At 38.6% G+C, this 18,427-nt stretch overlaps 1 protein-coding gene across 3 annotated transcripts in view; it reads left to right on the forward strand.

Annotated features, from left to right (window-relative positions):
- The window catches only part of SCAPER (S-phase cyclin A associated protein in the ER), a gene marked incomplete at its 3' end in the record, with an annotated part of 144,675 nt that overhangs the window by 95,172 nt on the left and 31,076 nt on the right, over positions 1–18,427 (forward strand). For all 3 annotated transcript variants that reach the window (XM_080351439.1, XM_080351438.1, XM_080351437.1), the window contains 3 exons: positions 7,382–7,505; positions 12,586–12,815; positions 16,652–16,807. In XM_080351439.1, the coding sequence (XP_080207565.1) occupies positions 7,382–7,505; positions 12,586–12,815; positions 16,652–16,807 (510 nt within the window). The remainder of the gene's footprint in view (positions 1–7,381; positions 7,506–12,585; positions 12,816–16,651; positions 16,808–18,427) is intronic.

Here is an 18,427-nt window from a genome sequence, read left to right on the forward strand (position 1 = left end):
CGGAATGCACTTGCTGCAAGTCCAGCCAGTCCTGAACTGGTCCTGTGGGGAGCAGCTCCACAGCAGCCTATGGACTCGTTCACCTGAACAGGCTCCAATTTTGAGTTTCCTTCATCGATGTGGGATAAACTTTGCAGAGGAAAGGGCTGCGCTGTGTGGCCACGTAAAGCTTGGCTGAAATTTAGCTTTAGATTCTTAGAATGTTAAATCTCAGTTCCTGAGATGAGCTGATTGGAGGCAGTTCGGCGGGTCCCGATTAAGCGAAATCTTCGAGGTACAGAGCAGCCTTTCTTCGGGTTTTTTTTCTCTCAATCGGGCACTTTCGTTCTGGAGAGAGCGGGAAGCTCCCGGCAGCCCTTGCGAGAGCAGCTGACATGGAGTGGGTGTTACGCGGCGAGGGCGATTACACCCCCGCCCCTCGTCTTGAAAAAGCCTCTGGGAGGACAGCGATGTGTCGCTGCACACCACGTGCGGGAAGGGGCAATCGGCTTGTGACGTGGGTGAGTAGCACCCATGCCGTGCTGCAGCAGCGGGTGTAGTAACTCGTGCACTAGGGTGTAGAGGTTGTCACCTTTTGCTAGTTAGACTCTCTCACCTATTGCCACTGTCTCATACTGTTGCCGACCATGGTCTCGACCAGAAAGAGAGCTTGTCTGATAGAAGACTGTAGTGTTCCTGCTCCGGCAGGGGGATTGGACTGGATGATCTTTTGAGGTCCCTTCCAATCCCTAACATTCTGTGGTTCTGTGTGATTCTGAAATTCTTAGAAGTTAAAAAATCTACTGAAGAACTTAGCTCCACTGCTGAAGTACAGCATTTCATTCAGCTTCACAGCAAATTGCAGTCTCCAGTTTATAGGCATCTGAAAGTATTGTCATTTGAAAGTTATACATCAGGTTGCACATAATTTAACACAAGATCCTGCTTTTTAAAGCTAACTGCTCTTGCAGGTTGCTTTCTGCAAGACTTGAACTGCTTGATTCTGGCTTAGAGAGCCTGGGGTTTGCTACAAGTGATGCAGACCCTTCTGTCTCGGTATTTCTGGGGTCTTCTTTCTGATAGAGAAGAACATATTTTGTGCCGAATCTGCAACTTAACTGTCAAGAGCAAGCGGTAGTTGCAGAGGGTGGGACTTGGAGCAGTTTGAAACAGGCACAGACATGGCTGGTTAAAAGAAACCATGTTAAGGCGCATTAGTGTGATCTCACTGAAACTATTTCAGAAATTCTTCAAATGTGTTGCTTTCAATACAGAACGTTTGCGCGAGTTTCAAAACCAAAGGATAATCATAGAATATATTCCATTCTTCAGAATCACATTTTTCCTCATTTAATTTTTCAAATTATTTTTCTTTCTTTTGTGCAAATTTATATGTCACATCCTGACTTCTTAAACTTTGAATCTAGCAGAGCAGCAGTTTTCTCGGTTTAAAGACAAAGCAGAGCCCTGTGGAAATAAGTTAAGACCTTTCATTAATTGCCCTCCCGTGTTCCCCTAGGCAAATATGCTTTGCTAAAGGACACTACTGTACTTAAGATTGTTTGTGTGCTCTTGCAATGTTTAACCATTTGTACTCATCTTAAATTGGGAATTTGTCTGTTGTTTTGTGATGAGGATAAGCTATTTACAAGTAGGTGAGGAGATTACGTGGGCTATTATCTACATCTCTCTTTCTCCAAAATCCTAGCAGTATGGTGCAGCTCAGAACTTTAATCCCATGTCTACAAGATAAAGCTTTATTATCAGAAGATTTGACAATATGCCTGTTGTTTTGTATTACTGTCCAGATTGGTAGTTAGACCAGCAGGACGGCAAATGCTGTGAAAAAGATGTGACATTTATGAGACAGATGATACATTTGGTGTTGGGGCAATTTTTCTTCCCTTCAAATAAATCACTGCAAAAGGAAAAGGGAAAGCAGTGGATTATAGCAAGTTTTATGGTTGGTGTTGACATACAAATTAGCGTCCAACCGCGTTATTTCTTAAAGTAGCATTTTGTCATTTTCCTGAATTTGTTCGGTTCTCCACAAAATAGGACATATTCCACAGAATTTCAAGAGCTTTCAGAGTCTTATGGTATTTTTCTTACACTTCTGCTGAAAGGCAAATGGGAGCTGCACCACAAAACAATTCAATGACTTAAGATCAAGACCAGAAGATGAGTCTGATCCCCTGCGCTGCCTCGCATTTTTGCTACAGACAACTCATTTAGCCCCTTCGTGCCATGACATGTTACTGGCCTTGAAAATTGTAACAAATCTGCTAACAAATGAGGTTTATAGGATTTGTTTAATTACTATTTGTGAAATACTTGGAGTTCCTTGGGTGGCCAGCATTTTTAAATAGAAATTAGCAGTAGTTGTGTAAGGAACAAAGGAGGACTTTTGTTACAAGCTAAGACATGATTGAAGTCAGTTTTATTATGATATATCTTCTGCATTCATACAATTTCTTGCATCATTTATTTAAAGCAAATATTATCAGGATAAGAAAGCTTGAACTGTAATTAAATACATTAAAAGCAGAAAATAGTACCCACATAATATTATGGATGGCATTGGTACAAATTACTTTTTCAGTAAGAACTGTTTTGAGCTAAGAACTGGTTTTATAGCTTGTTCTTTGTAATATTTACTTGGTTTTATGAGCATACATTTCTTAAGCTGCGCTGTTACTGTTCATGCAGTTCTATAGGATTGTTCTTGATTTTTTTTATGAGAACTGCAAAACAAGCTTTCTTATTTTCTGGTAAGGTTATTCCCCCTGGAGAAATGTTCATTGAGAACTAGCGCTTGGTACAAGGACATAAAGCTACTCCAAAGAGAATCAGCACTGTACAGGTTCAGTGTCTGAAACCCTTTCCATGATGTCTTGCTATCTGGCTCACAGCTGCATTTCATGCCCTCAGCTCCAAAATAAAGCAACTTTGCCCTCCCGTGCAATATAGGAACAAGTTTTGCTGTTGAAAGGAGCTCTGTGAACTGCCTGGATGCTTTTGGGTTGAGAGTTGAATCTCACAGTGAAACAATAGATAAGCCAGGGACTGCAGAATTTCTGTAGAAGACTGAAATGCTATCACACCTCTAAATGTTGGGGTAAATTAATTGTTTGATTGTCACTTGTCATGCAATAGCTTAGTCATAAGTACAGTAACATTTCAGAATGAAATTCTGATCTGGTTTGGAAGTGTCTTCAAGGAGAATTGCTGCCGAGTTTCGTCATCTCTCTATTAGTTGTGACTGGACTTGAGCTGGAGCCCTTTTTTTTAATTGGACATTTTTAAATAATGTAAAATACAGACAAAATAGTAATTGATTATGAATCTTTGAGAGTTCCTGATGGTGTAATAGGCCCCATGAGTGAAGTATAAAGTCCTGTATAGTCTTCACAAGTTAAAATTGGTATTTTAACCTTACAATCAGGCGGTTTTGTTGTTGTTTCAATCCATATTCTTACCTTGCTGGTTCTGAAGTGTTCCACTCTCCAGCCATGCTGTGCGCTGTTTCTCAGTAATAGCTCACCTCCCACTTCCCAGCTCGGCTTTTAAATATTGATCACTTTCTTTTCCCATCAGAGTGCTGCGTAATACTCAAACTGGTTAAAAATGAGCTGTTGAATTAATCGCCTACTGAATTAACACATCCTAAATTTGATCATGTTTGGGTTTGTATTATTTTGTATTATTTCACTGCCAAATTGAGCTTTTGGGTTGTTTTCTTCATTGATAGTCAAAGTATATACGTGTATAAACTTCAGAAGTTGAAAGTAATGCGAAAAAGCTTGACACTTGAAGCAGGTTAGTTATTGTATGTTGATGATGCTTTTTTTATAACGCAGAAGTTGTGAGTTCTTGCCTACACAGCCCTGGTGCACTGTGGTACTTTTGTGTGGTTGGATGCTGGTGGTGCCTCACTATTTTGGATAAAAGTTACAGTTTGTCAACTTGTTTATATTGGGCACATCGAGGAAAATGAAGATGTTCTAGCACAAAAGAAAATCACGTACATCCATATAAACTGTTGAGATCTAACTTGAACATGTTGATTAAAATGAATCCTCTTCCTCTTTCTTTGTACTAATGTAAAATAAATATAACATACAGATGCATATTTTTGTCTAGTTTAAAGACAGATTTCTTTTTTGGATCCAAGTTTGTGTTCCATCATGAGTGTTTTTCTAATTGGATTTACTCTAGAGGAGAGCCTTACATCAGAGGGTAGACGTCTTATGTGTTTGGAGTATTCATGCTGTCTACCATAGCTTTAAAGCTGATTTGCGGCTGTGATACAAAGTTTAGAGCAACATCAGTAATCAATAAACAGCAGCTTTACGTGGGGCTCATACTTCACTATTTCAGCTGATTTCGATATCTCTTGAGACAAAAGTTCTGGAATTAAGAGCAGTTAGAGCTTTCAACAGGGGAAACAAATAAGAAGAAATATATATATTTTTTTCCATCCCAGAGCGTTTAATTGGTGGTTAAATAAAGTTCTGGCTTGACATTCGCAGCACAGCACTTGTCTCAGAGGCCTTGTGCAGAAATGGTGACAGTTGACAGCTGTTGTTCCCTTAATAAGATTAAAGTAAAGAAATTAGTTGTGCTGTCTTTAATCTGCCATTTAACACTGCGAACCACCTGGGGACTGTGCTGACACTTCCAATTTCTAATCAGAAAAAAATAGTGGAACTGAATTGTAGTTCAGAGCGTCCCATGATTAGAATGGGCTTAGACGAAGCAGAGTTAGCAAGCTCGTGTTATCAATTAAAAGAGCCCTCTTTATTATTGTGAAAAACTCATTTGACATCCATTTGCATGCACCACCTTTTCAAATGCATGATTTGAGCCTCTGGAAATGCAAGTACTTTTTTTGACATGAGATTCGGTTGGGAAATACGAAAGCATGGTGCATTATTACAGTAGGATTTGATCTATATATAAAGTCGGAAGATTTTGTGATTTCAAATGTAAAATAAATGATCCTCTTGGCAATTATAAAATCCCATCTATCAAAACCTGTTATTGCAGTGAATTAACTAAATCACCTCCGAAACTCTGAAATGCTGTCAATTTGTAAGTTAACCTACCAAGTTCATGTTTGACACTTTGGGTAAATGATGATGTTTATATTTAAATAGAATCGATCTTTAGTTTGGAATAGCTGATAAAATGACAGGTGCTGATTTAAAGCATTTTCTGCTCAACTGAAAATAGAAACTACCAGTCTAGTTTCATATCTCCCTGTATACACAGGGAAATAATCTTCCAGGAAAAGTAAAAGTAGGTGTCTAATGAAAATTTTTTCAGCATTACTGAGGAAAGTGAAATAAATACCTTTATCTAGTCAGGAGAGGAAAGAGAATCCTATTGCAAGGCAGGTTATGAAAAACACACGTGAAGCACTCTACTGGAATTGTGTATAGGTGTTATCCTTGTTGGGTAAAAATTAGGTGAAATAGGTGAAAAGTAACCTGCATTTGAGCAATAAATAATGCTTTAATATTGGCTTCGTATCATGTGAACTGCAGATTGAAACTGATTTAATTAGGTAGCAGAGTAAAATTAATTACCAGTACCATGAAATTAACATAACTGCTAATATGATGACACTCAGAATATTAAGAAAGGAAAGGTATAGATGTTCTTTATGTGCTTACACATCCAACCAAGCAAGGTGATGCTTCCTTTTTACATTCAAAATTCTGTCTTCTGCTGCAGAACAGATGATCCATAAATACAACTGAAAAAAAAAAGGCTCTGTGAATTTTCTGGCCTCTAAGCATGTCCAGCTTGTCTTGGCTTGAGAAATACAATGCATGTATATAAGGTGCTTCCATTTCAACAGTGGGGAGCCGCGCAGGGTGATGAGATGCCGCAGCAATGGGCGCAGCGATCGGCACGGTGCCCTTCCTGATTGTGTGAAGAACTACTGTTGCAAAAAATGTTCTAGGAGAAAAATAAAGCGTAAAACTCAGCTCTCTCTTTATGAGTATGTTGAATTAGTGTGCAGTTTGTTATGTTAAGTACCAGCTTTCAAGGTTTCTGTATGATAACTTGTTTCTTGCAGTCCAGCGTTTGTAGGGCCTTCTGGCAGTGCTTACAGTTTTTCTTCTGTGGAGCTTATTTGAACTTTGTCACTTTTTTCCACATGTTAAATAACCACAACAAAGTAAAAGCTCTTTTCCTTTTGGTTTACTTTAGACAAACAACTTGAATTTCTAGCCATCTTTATTTATTATTGTATATATTGATGATGCATTTGTGTTGTGTGTGTTTGCATATTTATATAGTGACAGCGATAGCTTTTGTAGTAAGCAAAGTTCAAGAAATGGATTTTGTGTTTATTCTGACACAGTATTATCTGCGATCAGATTTATCTTCTTTGTGAGCATATTCCATAGGACTGGTCCCAGCTTCCCTGCAAATCCTGTTTTGAGAAGAACACTTGAATTTGAGCAGGTGGAAATTACTGCTCATGATTCAAAGAGTCACCGGGCATGTTTTGTACATCTGGAGCATTCTGTGACTCGTGTTTATGATTTTCTGTTCTTACTGTTACAAACCTGTCACCTCTTCCCAGCAGCCACAGCTGTAGGTTGGCCGATACTGTTGTGTTACATACACTGACATTTATAGGCTCTGCACAGTACTGGTTCACCATGTGTCACTAGAAGTTTTAGGGCAGGAATTTCACCTGCTCAATTTTGTTTGCTCAGTACAAATGACTCAGTTCTCTCCCTGCCTTGTGTGAGTTCACAGGTGCTGCACAATAGTCTCTCTACAGCTGATCCCAGCATACTGTGAATTCCTTCACGCATTTTTTCTTGAAAGTTGTGCTAGGAAAGGGACATTCTACTCTGATTACTTGTGTGATGTAACTATAAGCCACTAGAAAATAATACTACATATCCAAGTTATTAAATTAGCTGATATTCTTTCTAAGTTTTGTTATGCCTTTCTAGTACACCCATAATTTATATTAGATTTTTACTAAGAATCCAAGTATGCATTTACTGAGAATGCATATATATGCTTATTTATACTTCTGAAAATACCTTTAATATCACATATCACAAGGCAAACTCAGACTTTTCGAAGTTGCATATCCTAGTGTATGTTATTTAGATGTAAACCTTGTTTGGAATATGGAAGAAAACAGTAACCACATAGTCCATGGCTTCTGATAAGCACGGCGTTACTGTTTTAAAGTTACTAATTATTTAAATTATTTCATTTTAGTTCTCTTTGGAATCCCAAGTTTGAGAACACGAAGGTGAATTGCTGAAAGGTGTTTTTGTGTTGTGCGTCCATTTGTTTGCTTTTAGTTTACCATGGGAAAAAAGTCACATTCTTATTTTTCTCTTTCCTTTTGTTTTTGTAGGTCACTGTGCAATACAGTGAATGTTTACAGCCTCACCTGCAGTAATTGTGCAGAAAACAGCACTTACGTTCTTTTTAGTAATAAGATCACTTTTCTAATGGACCTGTTGATACACCAGTTTACGGTACGTAAAATACCTGTTTGAATTTAAAAATGTTTGTATACTTCACAAACATATTAGAGTATTTAGGCTATAAGAACAGCAGGAGATAGATGAGAACAAAGGCTCAAAATAATAAGATCATTTTGTTGCATGTATTTGGTAACTGTATCTACTATACTTCTATGCTAGTAAGTTCTGCAAAAGCTTATGTATAAGGAATTGTAGTGAGTGGGCAGTGTTCTATCTTTAACCTTCCTGAGGTTTTCTTCTTTCGTTTACCCTAGGGTAGTATTTAAAGCATAGAATGTTAAAAGTTGTCCACATGTGTTTGGTTCTTATGTGTTTCAATATCAGGAATATAAGTCAGGTCAATATGTTGCCGTAGTTTGATTTGCTGAAGTGCTTAAATAGCAGGACTCTTTCGCTTTGGAAGTTTTAATTTTCCAATGTTTCATTTAATTTGAAATGTCATTAAATATTTTATTTGAAAACTCATTTTTAATTCATAGTGACCTGCTCATCATAAGATATTTAGTCTTGGTTTTCCACTTATAAATCGTGTGTATGTATTTTCATGAGCCAAGCAGTTTGTTAATTGAAAAGTTATGTACATACTTTAAATAATTTAAGTGACGCTGTTAGAATCAACATGCCATAGGACTGCTGATGAACACTTTAAAAAGATAGTCCGGAGGTCCTTGACACAAAGAAAACTCGAATGCAACCTGCGCATTCTCCTCTGAGCAGCTGCCAGCTCATTGTTCTTCAGCAGGGCTTTCCAAGAGAATTCCAGCTGTTGGATCTGCAGTACCCGCAGCGGAGGTGGCTGTGTTGTGCTGGCTCTGCAGAGCCCACTGAGCATGGGCTCCGAGGGGCATTACACGGGAGGTGAAATCCGCCAGCACTTCACACGTGACGAGATTCATCCTGGTGCCAAACACCTTCCCTGTTGGCAGTGTAGCGCTGTGCCAACGGCCCACGCTCTTCCTGAAGAAATACAGAGGGTGTTTCTTAAGAAATGTTGGCCACCTAGAGATCAGAGATAGTGCATAAGAAAAATTTACTGTGCTCAGAGCTGTTTTCAATCTGTTGCCAAATACTACCCTTCAATTGCAGCAAAACTGTAATTAAAGCTTAATGTTTCCCGTGATCCACAGTGGACTTTTCTTTCCTATGCATAAAGTCCCTTGTGTTCTGTTCAGGCAAAATTGGCCCTTAAACTAGGATATCTTCGTAGTTCCATGAAGTACATATTTAAGTACAAAAAAATAAATACAGTGCTGCTTTTCTAACCCTGATTTTTCTCTCTTGAAAATATTATAAATCAGATAGTTTGAATTTTTTATGAAAAAGAAATGGACAAATGAAGAGCACTTTTTGAAATTGGACCAAATTCTGAATACTAAAATATTCAAAGACACCCTCTCCAAAGAATTCAGCCGCCCCCAGTATTCCTGGTTTGGTGAGCTGTGTGGTGCTGCCTTTGGCTGTGTTGTGTGTATTTCCACTTACTTTTGGAAAATAAACCCCAAGTAATACCAGGAGTCATAAATGAGAACATATGAATGAATAAATAAAACACAAGGTTTTAACAAATTGTTAGCAAGCGTGCCAGTATTTGCTGAATACGGAAACAGAAAGAATCCAGTTTTGAGAAACCTTTATATTTTTGGATACTGTGAGTACAAAACTTATTTCCAACCAGTTTAATGTGGTTTTAGTTTTGTTTTTGTTAATCAAGCAAAAGCAATGTCACCTTCGCTTTTGCTAAAACTCATATATTGAATAATATAGGCCCCAGTTCTGCCCCCTGAGGCACTGCACTGGATCCAGGCCTCAACTGGACTCTGCCCCATTGACCACGACTCTCTGGCGTCTTCTCTTCAGCCAGTTCCCAGTCCACCTCACTACCCGATCGTCCAGACCGCACTCCCTCAGTTTAGCTGTGAGGATGCTGTGGGACACTGTGTCAAATGCCTTACTCAAGTCAAGGTAGACCACGTCCACTGCTCTGCCATCATCCATCCGTCTTGTTATGTCCTCATAAAAGTCAATGAGGTTGGTCAAGCACGACTTCCCCTTGGTGAAGCCATGTTGACTGCCCCTAATGACCCTCTTACCCCTGATATGCCTTGAGATGGCACCAAGGAGAAGTCATTCCATCAGTTTCCCAGGGATGGGGGTGAGGCTGACCGGTCCAGAGTTACCTGGGTCCTCCTTCTTGCCCTTTTTGAAGACTGGAGTGACATTTGCTTTCCTCCAATCCTCGGGCACCTCTCCCGTTTCCCAAGACTCGGCAAAGATGATGGAGAGTGGTCCAGCAATGACCTCAGCCAGCTCCCTCAGCACCCAAGGGTGCATCCTATCCGGACCCATGGATTTGGGCCATATTGTTTAGTGTCTTGCAGGGTTAAGTCCTAGATACTTATGGCAGCTCTGCACAAGCAAGGGAATCCCTGCACAGGGGGAATTCTCTGCTGGATGGCTTAGCAGTTGTATGGAGATGGTACCGGAGCTGAGCATCTATCTGGTCATCAGAGCATTCTGCTTCACAAACCGATTTAAATAAAGTGATGTCTTGATTGGACCCAGCACAGGAAGGCGTCATAAATGCTGAAGTAGCATTCAGGTGTTCGATGTGTTGAATAACTGAAGAATAGTTACGTTTTTCCTGATTTTCTGTTGTGACTTAAAAGTATTTTATACCAGTTACTTGACAAATCAGTTTTTGTGTGTAATTGCACCTGTAGATTTGCATCAGTTCAATTGCTAAACCTGTTAAACCTCAAAAATAAAAATGTGGAGTGTTTTAACGTTTACTCATCCAAAGCCCATGCTCAACAACCACAGTTTCTCTGAATATCATTAACTCCTTGTGTAATCAACACAAAGAAACCCAAGCTTGAAAGCTTTCATAATTACACTATTAAATCTTAAGATTTCCTACTCCCTTGCTTGATATAATAATCAACAAGCGAAGCAATACATCACTTTTGCAAGCACCCCAATTAATTTTGAACATAAATCTCAACACATTTTCACACTATCTCATTAATTACTTGTTCAGTAAAAGAGCTGATCTTTTGTCACACGTTTAAGTTCATATAAAAAGAAAATATTAAAGATAGGAATCAAGTTTGTTTTCCCATTTTCTGTAAAACTGTATTTCCTTCTATCTCCTCTTTGACACACAGTATAAAACCCATATTTATTCTCACTTAATACACACACACACACTTCCCCCAAAAATCAAATGTGAAAAAACAGCTCTGGAATAAACTATTATATCAAGAGTGCCAGATCTAGTCATTTTAGAAATTAGGAGGAACAGTTTTATATTAGAGCATGAATTTGTGTAGCTAAAGGCTATACACTTAGAAAATACAGTTCTCATATGCACATTCAAAAACAGACATCTGTTCATAGCACCGTTCATTACAGCAACTGGAAGGCTCTACTGCAAAATACTATTAAAACTTCTAAGAAATAAGTTATATATAATTTCTTATGTGAAAAAGCAGTGAGTAGCATTTGTTAGCAATTTTTAGAAGCTGGTATTCCTAGTACAAAGTTGCCACATTTAAATTGATTTATATGTTGCAAAGCTTTATCCATCTGTTTCAGTAGGCAATTAGAATAATTAAGCGTGAATTATTTTAGTCAATGAAAGTTACTGGAGCAACATAATATTATTTTTCCTATTGAACTTGAATAAGCAGCTGAAGACTTCTCACTTGCTCACTTGGCTCGTCACCAGAAACAGACTATTACAATGAGTTTTAAGTACCAACACAAAGCTCAGAGCTGATGAATAATAAAGAAATGTGCATGTTCTTCTTTGTCACCAAGTGTTACCAAATCCCTCCTGATACCTATACAGGGAGGAACGATTTTCTATGACCTCACTTGTGCATACCAAGTGTAAATGATTTTAACGTGGAATGAAAATTAAATTTCAGCCAACATTGATCCCTAATTGCCATGTGGGACCCTCAGCCTGTCTCAGAAGGGTGTCTCCGCAGAGGTCTGTTGGTCCATGGAGTCCAACAGCGTTGGGTACGGTGAATGCACCCGGGAGCCCCGTCTCCATTCATGCGTTTGTGCTCCCAGGATTCTGCATGCAAAACTGCTGGGCTTCCACACACCCTTCACTTGCTGCTTGATGATATTAGAGCAGAATGTCAGCTGGTTTCAGTTACCTTGGACTGCAGAAATGAAAAAATAAATTTTAAAAAGCCACAAAAACTTAAATTCTCCATGAGGATTTCCTTCCAGATCTGTGTGCTGCATAGAGGTTTGTCTGCAGATTTACGTGTTGTACAGCTCAACTTCACTGCCTTTTTCAGGAGTGGGCTCTAGTTTAATGATTTAGAAAAATCGGATTCCGTTCCTGTGAGATCTGTTCAGAGAGAACTGCACGTTGTGCTTCTGCCACAATTGACAAGTGACCGACATCTGATGAACAAGTGCAGTGGTCATCAGGTGATACGTTATATGGAGATGTTCAGGCCTTATTCATGGGACATATTTTTCCTGCTATCCTTTATAGTTAAAATATGAAAGTACCCATGAAAGTGCTCAGACTTTCTCCATGCCTAATTTGAGATTTGTGGATGGAAACTGTTTCCCATGGCATCTTTTGGAACTATGTTATCTGTGTTGTCCTTTATAACGTTCCTGTGTGTCAGTGTCCTGGTTTTGTTAAAAACAAGACCGGTTCTCTTTTAGTGATTTTTCTTTCAGCTCAGTTCTTCTAGGTGGCTGTACTGTTCTGAGTTTTAGCCTGCGTGTTTTTCCTAGGATGCTGAACTGGGTGCTGATAAGAGACCAACGGAATGCTGAAAAAGCTGCCTTCTGTATTACTGAACACTTTGTGTATCCTGGACATTTAATATATCTTTGTGGTAACACAGTGTAGTGGTCAAAATGAAGACCTTTTCTTGTACGTTAAATACTTTAATGGCCATCAGCACAGCTAGATTGTATTACATTACTATTACTTGTGATGTACTCATATGCAACTTTCTAAGTGTTCTTCTGCAAACTTTGATTATTTGTACTGAATTCAGGTTGTTTTTTCTTTTTTTTTCTCTTTCCTTAGGTTAGTGTTCCAGATGACCATAATGCTACTTCAGGCAGAAGTGTAAATAAGCAGGTATTTGAAGGTTTAACAACAGGACTTCTGAGGATAACTGCTGTGATTTTCAGATGTCTAATCGCCAGCTTCCCGGATGGAAACAACCACTCCACTGCACTCAAGATGTTACAGGAAGTGAAAAGTAAATCCTCGCAAATGGAAGTTTTCAGCAGCAGAGTCCAGGACCTAATCAGGTTAAAAAAAAATAATCAAACTTCTCTAAACCTTCTTTATTACAAGGAAAGAAAATGGCAATGAATCAAGAAAGAAACAAACTGCTTTAACACTTAACTTAGTAAGAGTAGTTAAGGTGTGTAGTCAAGACAGCTTATTGCAATGCTATGTTCTCAGATGAAAATGTTCTTCAAAAAATTGGAGACACAAAAATACAGAAAACCAAGTGTCTTTTAATTTTGGACTTGTGTTTTTGTGTCCTTTCCATCAGTTTCATCTCCTAGTTACCTAGGACTCAGCTTCCCTATTTTCATTATTTCCTCCCAATTCTCTATGCCAACACTGTCTGCCCATTGCCCCTGTGGTCCTGCATATCATACGTGCATTCCTATAAGTTTGCCGTAAAAATATATCCTTTCTACTATAAAGATTACCTAATAATCTCTATAATTTGATTTCAACTTTTATAATGTAGCTGTATGTTAGTAGCAGTTTTCTTACAATATTTCTTGGGCAAAATTTCAATCAAAATAACTCAGTTGTAATAGTCAAGTAAAAGAGAATACATAGTTTTGCTCATTTTTACTTGAAACATAGTTCTTTCATAAAAACACTTGAACCTGAAAATATTAATGTATGTGTTGATCGATACATATATTGATACATATAAAACTAATATATATTGAACATATTAGCCCTGCTAAAAGTGCATAGTTTCACTAGTAAATTATATAAATAGTCATCAATACATCTTCAGGCCGCTGAAGGAATGAAATTCTGGTTATATGCTGCTGAAAATGTGCCACAGTGAGAATCTTCAGACTTTTCAAGTCTGCTATGATGCTGATGAATACCAAAAAGACAGCTGAAGGAGGAAAGCAAAGCAAATAGTTGTCATAGATACCACTGACCTCTAAAACTTTATTGTTCTCCTGTAACCCGCCTTCTCCCCAAACAGGTTTTGAAAGAGTGTGAAATTTCAGGCTGTTGTATTCTCCCCAGTTATGAATGGGAGGGTGGGAGGTCTGCTTATTGATATTTGTGCTGAGCAGACACCTGACACTGACCAGGCCAAGCACTGGCATACCCTTCAGATAAGAAGATACACGAGAATCCAACTAGGTCCCTCACCTGAGGCACTTTAGGGGATCTGGTTATAAATGGAGAATGAAAAGCATGATGACAAGGTAATAGTGCAATTAGGAAAAAAAGAGAAGAGGGCATTTTAAACTAGTCAAAAACAGACAAATTCTATTATTAATGAGAATCTTTCACCTCCAGGTCATTGTATCATATGTCCTTGGGGAGTTGATTAAATGAGAGTTTTAGGAAGATGAGACAAGAAAGAGGGAAGTTGAAAGTTGTTTTTTTTCTATTTGGGGCTACTGGACCTGATGCATAAACAATTCTCTGCACACTCTCTGGGTATCCAAAGGGTATCCAAATCATTTGAACTGTGCTGCCATGGGTGAAAAGCCTGGGAGATGGAGGCAGTAGATTAGAGAGCTTTGACATTCCGCTTGTCTGGAGGCTCAATTCCTCATGGAGGGAAGTGCTTCATGCGTCTTCTCCTTGTCTCCGGATGCCATTAACGACCAGTTCCAGCAGACTGAAAACTCTCATCCATTTCTTCTCTGCCAGGATAGCAGCTGCTTTGCATCCAGGTGTGAGTGTAAAGGAAGGTGGACAATGAACAAACACGTTTTGCAGGTGTCAGGCAGACTGTAGAGATGTTCTTAGGGAGAAAGGAGGAGAATATTGTGCCTTTTTCTGAGTCATCATCTAGCAGTATCAGCTCTATTTTATTCAGTTCTTCCTCTCCCTCCTATTTCTCAGAGAGATTTCTAGCACTCAGCATTTCTCTATGACTGTGATATATCTAACACCCAGCTCTGTTCCTGGAATTATTCTGCTAATGAGAGCTTGCTTATCACCTGTATGATCAGGTGGATTCCTTAGATCAAAATCAGCAAGAAACCTAATGCTGGTAACCTTTCATGTTGCGAAACAGAACAGACAAACCCGAGCAACGAGTGTGCAATTAATAACCTTTGTGCATCTTTAAGTGTTTTTACCTGCTATACTTCAGGAGCTTTAGAAATCTTCCATAGTGCAGTTAGACTTCTTGCTTTATAGCCAGTATATTTTTATTCTTAATCACTTTAATTGCTTCCAAAAGCTTTGTGCCGTCAGGGTAAACTTTGGCAGAAGCTCTAGCTTCTAGCCCTGAAGAGAGATTAGTCTTGGAGTAACAACATTGTCTGAAAAGTTGACAGGTTTTCTTCCCTGATCCTAAAAATCCTTGTTCTTTCAACATCAGACTGTAAGACATGTGAGGGAGTAGTTATTTTTAATAAATACTTGTACAGCTTCTGTGACAAGCATTATTTAATCAGTATTATTTATTTACTAGAATCAATATTATTTAATAATGTTACATACTTTGTCAAATCAGAGTGGTCTTGACATTATGGAAGAATACAGCCATTGATGTTCCCATCTGAAGGAGCCTGCACTGTAAGGGGCAGTCTCTAGCAAATAGACTTGACAAGCAAGTAGACAGAACAGCTGAGGGAATGGAGTAATATTAATAACAGGATGGCTTACAGTAAACTACCAGCGTAAAAACAGTGAATCAGTTGGTGGTGTGTGATAGCAATTGGTTCCCCATGTCTATTAAGTCAGATGGAGGCACAGGACATAACAGCAGTTCTAACAAGAAGTTTCTCCACTTGGTAAGACCGGAGGAAAATATGAAGAAAATGAGAGGGGAAAAGTGAAGAAGGGGGTGGTTGCAGTGGATATTTGTCTCCATAAAGGAAGCTGATCTTACATAAGTCAGCAGAATGAACAGCTGAGACTGAGTAAAGTCTGAGAAGCTGAATGTTTGTGGTAGGCAAAGGAAAGTACGTGAAGCTAGGTGATATCAGCAAAGTGACAGTTGAAGTGGGGTTGATAATGCTCCAAGTATGAGAGAAGCATGAGAGAACTTGATGTGGACAGACAGATCTTGGTACAAGGACAAACAGCAAATTTTTTGGCATAGGTTTCCAAGCTATTTGGAAATTCAGAGAAGAAACTTGAGCAGTAGTGACCTGATGATCAGCAATGAGGATCTGATCTACTCTGACAATAAAAAAAAAGGAGTTTTCAGTTAAAAGAAAAAAAAAAGTCACAGTCACTAGCATGGTTTTCTCTGCATTGAGTTTTGGTTGAGCTCTTGAGGACACTTTCTGATCCTGTTCCTTCCGTACTAATGGTAGAAGGTTGTCACCTGCATGTTCTGTTAGTCTCTTAATTGTTGCATATATTTTAGAAAAGAAAAAAGAAAAAGAAAATAACAAACCAAAATAAAAACAACAAAACAAAACACCAACCTACAACAGCTGGACAGTAGTTAAAATGTATGTATTGCAATAAAACGTTCTCTGGGTAACATCATTGTCTTCTTGAATTAGTGTGTCCTACAAAGTTTATCTCTTCATGCTAAAAAGAAATTGTGCTGTTGCAGAGCTATCAGGATTATTATAAATCATTGAACTATGGCAAAATTCCATTGTCCTTCTAGGACTATGGTAAAATAAACATTTATACTCATCGTTCTTGTGCAGTATAATACAAATTCTCTTAGCGCAGACAGATCTCTTAACAAAGACTACTGATAGTTACAGAGAGCCAGATCTGAAGTTATTGTAATTTGAATTGTTTTATTGAACCCTTTCAGAAAGAGTACCTAGGCAATCACAACCTGCATTTTGTGTGGTTTGATAGTAGAGGAGTGGAAATTACTTCCTTTTCAACGTTACCAAAACCGACATGGGACTATTTTTTAATGCAGTTTTTCCTTTGTTTCTAGTTATGTGGTGAACATAGGACTGATAGACAAGCTGTGTTGCTGTTTCGTCTCTGTTCAAGGCCCTGTGGATGAGAATCCCAAAATAGCAACTTTTCTACAAAATGCCACAGCAGTGTTGCATGGAATGTGTCGGCTGTGTTTTGCCGTCAATGGCAGGTAGGTGCACTTGGTCGGTCTTCTCTAACCTGTTCCTGAGGCAGCAGCCACTGTAACTCTGTGCCAACGCTGCGTTCATGGAAGCAAAAGTTCTGAGCAGGCTGTTAAAAAGAACTGTTCTTAGTCACACAGTAATAACCAGTAAAGAGGCAGTGCAGGACATTCACTCTGCTCACCCTTTCATCATTGAACTGTGATTAGTTACCTGCACTGAGTCTTGATTCTTGTAAGTCATTTATCAGAATTACAAACTTTATCTCCTTTACTCATCATTACAGAGAGGGTTTTATCACTGCTAATTTTTGGTGTCCATTCCTGAGGACTCCAAGAGGCATTTTATTATCAGCTAAATTCAACTCTTAATTGATTTGTCTCTAGAGCGGCTGAATTCAGTTCCTATTCTTTGTTATGCCACTGTTAGTAAGGGAATGATATTTTCTATAAAGAAAAGTATTACTACATTTGTCAAGGAAATTTGTAATGCAAAATGTTTGTTATCATAACCTAGTCAGGATTGTGGGGAGTCAGCACAAGGGATGTGTCTGCCAGCAAATCCAGACTTGTATTCTGTACAGCACAGGACAGCCTGACACTGTGAGAGACAAAATTTCTGAGCTTTGGGGTGCACATATGAGAAACTACCACCATTAGACTGTCAAACGTTTCAGGAAAAGACCAGGTTGACAGAACTTCACAGTGATTCCTGAAGGGTAAAATGATGCTAGGGTTGAAAAACTAGACTTGACAAAAACATAAAATAAGAAACAAAGCTGTAGGTAAGAGCTGTTGCTGCTAACCTAGGGACAGAGGCACATGGAAAAAGAACTGCAAGAAATATGAGCCCAAACGGACCATCCCAACTTACTGAAATTTCCCTTTCTGAAAGCTGCCAACTTGGCATTTTACATTCCAAGAGAGTACTGCCAAAAGTCAAATACATACCAAAAAAAAAATCACCCTTCTCTTAGTAGAATAATAGTTCTAGCTATAAGACTGAGTAATATAATATTTGCACTTTCTAAAGCAGGCACATGCTCCACCCAAACAGTAGAGATCTTTGCACCCCAAAATAATACAGCACTATGCAAATACTTCCTTGAAGAACATCTGTCTTTTGTAGCAGAATAATAATTTTGGTGGGTTGAGCGTTTTTCTTTGCAGTTACACCAAGAAGTGTTTGATCTTACTACCTGCATATAACAGCAATGCTTTGGAATTTATCCAAAGATACTGATTGTTCTCAATTTTCAGGTTGAATTGTTCATTCGAGCATGAAAAGAAATGAGAGAAATGAACTTGGAGATTTCAAAATTGTTGTCTTTCACTTCTAGATCAAAAGCTTTGGTGTAACTGATTAGAAGGGCAGTTTTAAAGTAAATGTCTTTCATCACCTGAGCCTTCTCTCATTTAAAAAGTGAATGCAAAGTGTAATTCTGTCATGTTACAGAAGTCCTTAGTACTCAGGGTGATTTAAATGGAAAACGGTATTGCCCAGCACAGATTAAGGTGGCAGAAACAGAGCTCAAATTTATTGAATTCTTAAACATGTCACAATACAGTAATACATGTTGTGTGATACATGATCTGCAGCACAAAAGGCAGCCTCTCTTTGTGAGAAAT

Source organism: Nesoenas mayeri, assembly GCF_963082525.1.
Source record: "Nesoenas mayeri genome assembly, chromosome: 11".
Lineage (NCBI taxonomy): Eukaryota > Metazoa > Chordata > Aves > Columbiformes > Columbidae > Nesoenas > Nesoenas mayeri.